Source organism: Hypomesus nipponensis, chromosome 12 (genome assembly GCF_054491055.1).
Source record: "Hypomesus nipponensis isolate SF chromosome 12, ASM5449105v1, whole genome shotgun sequence".
Lineage (NCBI taxonomy): Eukaryota > Metazoa > Chordata > Actinopteri > Osmeriformes > Osmeridae > Hypomesus > Hypomesus nipponensis.
The window spans coordinates 3,992,501-3,998,224 of record NC_140372.1 but is presented as its reverse complement, the minus strand read 5'-3'; the positions used below and the strand labels follow the sequence as shown (position 1 = coordinate 3,998,224).

The following is a 5,724-nucleotide window of genomic DNA, read 5'->3' as shown; positions in this document are numbered from 1 at the left end:
CAGGACCAGCAGTGTCAGGGTTAGGGAGGGAGGGAGGGTGGTGGTGGAGGAGAGGCAGCAGGACCAGCAGTGTCAGGGTTAGGGAGGGAGGGTGGTGGAGAGGCAGCAGGACCAACAGTGTCAGGGTTAGGGAGGGAGGGTGGTGGTGGTGGAGGAGAGGCAGCAGGACCAGCAGTGTCAGTGTTAGGGAGGGAGGGTGGTGGTGGTGGAGGAGAGGCAGCAGGACCAGCAGTGTCAGGGTTAGGGAGGGAGGGTGGTGGTGGTGGAGGAGAGGCAGCAGGACCAGCAGTGTCAGGGTTAGGGAGGGAGGGTGGTGGTGGTGGAGGAGAGGCAGCAGGACCAGCAGTGTCAGGGTTAGGGAGGGAGCTGGTGGAGAGGCAGCAGGACCAGCAGTGTCAGGGTTAGGGAGGGAGGGTGGTGGTGGTGGAGGAGAGGCAGCAGGACCAGCAGTGTCAGGGTTAGGGAGGGAGCTGGTGGAGAGGCTGCAGGACCAGCAGTGTCAGGGTTTAGGAGGGAGCTGGTGGAGAGGCTGCAGGACCAGCAGTGTCAGGGTTAGGGAGGGAGGGTGGTGGTGGTGGAAGAGAGGCAGCAGGACCAGCAGTGTCAGGGTTAGGGAGGGAGGGTAGTGGTGGTGGAGAGGTACAGACTGGTCAGGAAGGCGGTGACTGTTGTGAAGATACGGATGCGGGGCTAGCTCTGGTCCATCGTGGGCGATGTCGGCCGCGTCCTGGCAGCACAGTCCAGCAGCATCTGTAGCAGCAGCTCAGCACCCTACGTTCTACGTCTTGCATTACATCTCATCTCCTCTGCACATGGCCTTGCTGTGTTGTATGTTTGTATCGTGTTGTCTGTGCATGCTGTATTGTCTGTGGTTGTTGTCTGTGCATGCTGTATTGTCTGTGGTTGTTGTTGGTTTGAGAGCTGTGAGAAATACATGAATTTCCCCACGGGATTAATAAAGTATTTATCTATCTCGAGTGAGTGGAGGGAGGGTGGTGGAGATGGAGGAGGGTGGAAAATAAAGAATCAGGATAGAGGCGTGTAGAGAAGGGGAGGATGAGGTGATAGGAGGGTGGAGAGGGAGAGAGGGAGAGAGCATGATGTGCATAAGAGGAAAAAGCGAAGGAGAGAGACGAGATGATGAGTCAGCAAAGGAGAGAATGAGAGTGAGGGTGAAAAGGAAACAGGAAGACAGAGGTGGAGATAAAGAGGAAGGGGAATACAGTAGATCAATGTTCTATTAAAATCATTTCTTCTGTTGTTACTGTATGTTTTTGAGAAACCTTTTGTTCAGTGCACACATACACAAGATTGATTTGAATACCTTTTATTATCCTTATAGAACCCTGATTGGAGGAGTTTCATTCAAGACGACAGTGAACATAGGAGCTGGCTGATTTTTAACAGGCGGCACAGGGGCCAACTAACATATCAACCAATGTCAAAGTAAAAGAAACTAAAAATTAAAACATAAAACAGTTTTCTGAAATACATGAACTAAAAGAGTTACAGCTAAACAAATACACAGAAGAAGTGTTGAAGGAGGAGTGTGGGGTGGAATTCCAGCTGGTAAAACATGAGGTTTTGTCACAAGCACTGACGTGATCCCACCATCAACACGCACGCACACATCACAACACCTGTGTAACTGGTTGGCATTAAACTCAGGATAGTCATGTACGCATAAATACTAAATAAATAAACTCCTACAGCACCTGCCATGAGCAGCCAGGACACCAGGGGGCAGTACAGGCAGTATCAGGCTGTATCAGCAGAGTCACTGGTCTGACATGACACTGGGGCCCTGTGGAGAGGGGAACTGTGTTCACGCCTCTCCAGTCCTGGAAGGTCAGGGGTTAACCCCGAGGAAGGGAAGACTAGACTTTCTAGAGTTGAAAATGGCAATTGGAACTAAAGGAGAACCCCAACCAACCTCCTCCACCCCACCTCCACCCTCAAGACCACACCCACTTCGGTTTACAGTGCTACTTCAACCGTCGGATGAGATTACATTAAAAAAAGACACAAAAAAAGAGTTTTATGACAATAAAAGGAACTGAAACTTGGTGGTATTTGTTACTGCTGCTAGTAGACTGACGTAATCAACAACAAAAAATGCAAACAGCTATTCAATTATTATTATAAACTATTTTCCCAAGGTGATTTGGTTACAACCGTCCATGTAGAGCCCAATGTGAAGGCCTTCCTCAACCGGGAACCACTTCCTGTTTCCTGCTTCCTGCTCCAGAACAACTCTGCTCTCCAGCCTCCTGTCTCAGGCACTGGGAATCCCACCAGAGGCAGATGTCTACTGCACACCTTACCATAAGAGGTCTGAATGTGCAGTATTATAGACACAGAGGAAGAAAGAATGTAGAAATCCTGAGATATCCTCACATCGCATCCAGTGGTTAACTAAGACTCTCTCCGCAAACTAAGACTCGTTCCTGAAACTAAGACTCCGTCCTCAAGACTCTCCAGGACGTCAAAGCCCTCTATGACATCATCAGGTGAGTGACACCCCTGGCGGTGGGCGTGACCCGCCCCTACTTGGGCGCGGCCGTCTTGCTGGGGAAGAGCTGCAGGTCGAGGCGGACCCAGACCTCGCCAGTGGCTACCTCGTGCAGGAGGAGACGGCGGGTCGCCGCGCCCTTGTTCTCCAGCTCCTTCTTTATGGTCGCCACGGGAACCTCTGTACGACCCAGGAAGTCTGAGAAGGGGAGACGAGAGAGAGGGAGAGGGGGACAGAGAGACAGAGAGACATAGAGCAATTACCCCTAACGTTGACCAGATGCTGCTTGTCAACTGGTTATTTGAACGCCCTATCGGAGTGTTGAAGAGAGTCATCCGACCGACACAAACATTCTACACAGCTGACTGACCGTCGGGGGAGAACTGGTCCCTCTCGAAGATGGTGATGCAGAGCACGTCCTGGTACAGGTCCCGGATGTGGAACTGACAGTTGAAGTTCCACTTGGGGTTCAGGGTGTCTGTCAGCGTTCTGGAGGTGTAGATCTGGGCTCCCATGGTGACCTCACAGTACGGGTTACTCTTCCCTGGGAGGGAGGGAGGATAGGAGGGGAGATAGGAGGAGTGAGGGAGGGAGAATAGGAGGGGAGATAGGAGGTGTGAGGGAGTGAGGGAGGGAGGATAGGAGGAGTGAGGGAGGGAGGATAGGAGGTGTGAGGGAGGGAGGGAGGGAGGATAGGAGGTGTGAGGGAGGGAGGGAGGATAGGAGGTGTGAGGGAGGGAGGGAGGATAGGAGGTGTGAGGGAGGGAGGGAAGATAGGAGGTGTGAGGGAGTGAGGGAGGGAGGATAGGAGGAGTGAGGGAGGGAGGATAGGATGTGTGAGGGAGGGAGGGAGGATAGGAGGTGTGAGGGAGGGAGGGAGGGAGGATAGGAGGTGTGAGGGAGGGAGGGAGGATAGGAGGTGTGAGGGAGGGAGGGAGGATAGGAGGTGTGAGGGAGGGAGGGAAGATAGGAGGTGTGAGGGAGGGAGGGAGGGAAGGAAGGAAGGAAGGAAGGAAGGAAGGAAGGAAGGAAGGAAGGAAGGAAGGAAGGAAGGAAGAAAGGAGGGAGGGAAGGAAGGAGGGAGGGGAGAGATTTAGACTGTGTACTGCGTGTGTGTGTTATGTGTATTTAAAGTGTGTAAGTGCATAGGCCTGTGTGTGTGTGTGTGTCACCATTGGCTTTGCAGGACTTCAGCTCGGTGGCCTCCAGGATGGTGACGAGCAGACGGCCAATCCCACTAGCCTTCATAGAGCGAGCTACAGAAACAGGCAGTAACACATCAACACTCTGGTCTGTAGACCAGTCACACCAGTCCCAGGATAGTAACAAGAAGAAACACTACTATGGGTGGACTATAGACTTTAGACCAGTCGGTCAGCCAGTGAAACAGTCAGACCAGTCGGTCAGCCAGTGAAACAGTCAGACCAGTCGGTCAGCCAGTGAAACAGTCAGACCAGTCGGTCAGCCAGTGAAACAGTCAGACCAGTCGGTCAGACAGTGAAACAGTCAGACCAGTCGGTCAGACAGTGAAACGGTCAGCCAGTGCAGCTGAGCAGGGGAGTGGGGCAGCTGACCTTGGTACGCCTTTTCTCTCTTCTTCTTCTCTGTCTCGATGAAGTCCTCCGACGCTGCTTTGATCTTCTGCACCCAGGCCGTCCTGACGAGCACACACACACACGATGACCAAAGAGGAGAAGAATCAGAGTGTATATGCTGTACTGTGTAGCCACTGTTATGATAACCTCTCTCTGTGTGTGTGTGTGTGTTACCTCTCGTTGATGTTCTCTGTTTTGAGGACGTAGACTCTATCGATGTGAGAGATGTGGAAGACGGGCTCGTCGCTGGACGGGTCAGGAAGTTTCACTAGAACCTCATTCAGAAACACCGGCTGTAGAGAGACAACACCCTGTCATAGATCTACACAAGGCTGTCATAGAGCTACACAAAGCTGTTATAGACCTACATACGGTTGTCATAGACCTACATACTAAATAATAATAAAACGAATCACAAATCACAGTGTGAGTGTGTGTGAGAGAGTGAGTTAGTGTGTGTGTGAGTGAGTTAGTGTGTGTCAGTGAGTTAGTGTGAGTGAGTTAGTGTGTGTGAGTGAGTTAGTGTGTGTGTGTGTGTGTCCCTCACCGGCTTGTACATCTTGAGCTGGATGTTGTTCTTGTAGCTGAACAGCTTGTCGGGGCCCGAGGCGCTGAACTGCTTGGTGGCGTGGGTGAGCAGCAGGAAGTCGTTGAACAGGAAGGCCCACAGCTCCTTGTTGCTCTTGGCCTTGAAGACCCGGCCGCTGTGGAGCAGCTTCCTGGGCCCCAGGAGGTTGGTCAGGGAGTTAAACACCAGGTTCTGCAGACGCACAAGAGGGACGGCTTATATGTATGTGGTGTGTGTGTGTGGAGGGGGGGGGTGAGTGTGACAGGGAATAGGCGACCTTGTGTGTGTGAGGGAGAGGATCTGCTTGTGTGTGTGTGTGTGTGTGTGTACCTCCGTGACGCCCTCACACTGCACGTGAGCCTGGATCCACTCCAGCCTGTCAGAGTTCTCCTTCTCCCTGACGCCCTCGTTGACCTGGGAGCACAGCTCCTCCGCCCGCTCCAGAGCCTCCTGCAGGGGGCCCCGGTCCACGTGGCCCTCCTGGGTGCTCTCCAGGATCTACACACACACGTACGTGCGGAGGGATCAATAAACACAACATCTTACAGCTACACACATTCAAATTGGGGTGGAAAAAAAAACACATGTACATTTATACAGACCCAACATGAATGACCACAGAACACAGAGTCTTACATTCTTGATGTGGAGAGGGTAGCGTGTGATTCTCTGCATGGGCTTGAGCAGGAAGCTGGACAGAGGCATGCCTTTACACCGGTAGTCTGTAGCGATTTTCTGAAGGAGGGAACAACAAACGCAACAACAAACGTAGCGACAACAATAAACATCAAGCATCATCACTAGCCCAGTTCAGACAGGATCAAAATGACCTCAACCTATCATCCCCTTCCCCTAATGTCTCTACCTCCCCCCCACCCACCCACCTTGAGGAAGTGTTTGAAGTCTGGCTCGTTGTCGGTGCGGCTCTGCAGCAGGGCGGCAGCGTTGAGCTGGCAGGAGCAGAAGCGGATGTAGGGCTGCATGTGAGCCAGCTCTGCAGCCAGGACGTCCCCCACCACCTGCACCGGCATGTTCTCCCCCCCGGTCTT

General features: G+C 52.7%; 1 protein-coding gene across 4 annotated transcripts in view; it reads right to left on the bottom strand.

Moving 5' to 3' along the window:
• Positions 1-1,311: 1,311 nt before the first annotated feature.
• LOC146260720 (intersectin-2-like) overlaps positions 1,312-5,724 on the bottom strand; it is a 26,136-nt gene continuing 21,723 nt past the window's right edge. For all 4 annotated transcript variants that reach the window (XM_084668702.1, XM_084668700.1, XM_084668703.1 and 1 more), the window contains 9 exons: positions 5,560-5,724; positions 5,312-5,410; positions 5,006-5,173; positions 4,655-4,867; positions 4,282-4,400; positions 4,087-4,169; positions 3,685-3,768; positions 2,883-3,056; positions 1,312-2,710 (listed from right to left, as the gene is read on the bottom strand). The exon at positions 5,560-5,724 is cut by the window's right edge and continues 19 nt beyond it. In XM_084668702.1, the coding sequence (XP_084524828.1) occupies positions 2,547-2,710; positions 2,883-3,056; positions 3,685-3,768; positions 4,087-4,169; positions 4,282-4,400; positions 4,655-4,867; positions 5,006-5,173; positions 5,312-5,410; positions 5,560-5,724 (1,269 nt within the window). In that variant the 3' untranslated portion in view covers positions 1,312-2,546. The remainder of the gene's footprint in view (positions 2,711-2,882; positions 3,057-3,684; positions 3,769-4,086; positions 4,170-4,281; positions 4,401-4,654; positions 4,868-5,005; positions 5,174-5,311; positions 5,411-5,559) is intronic.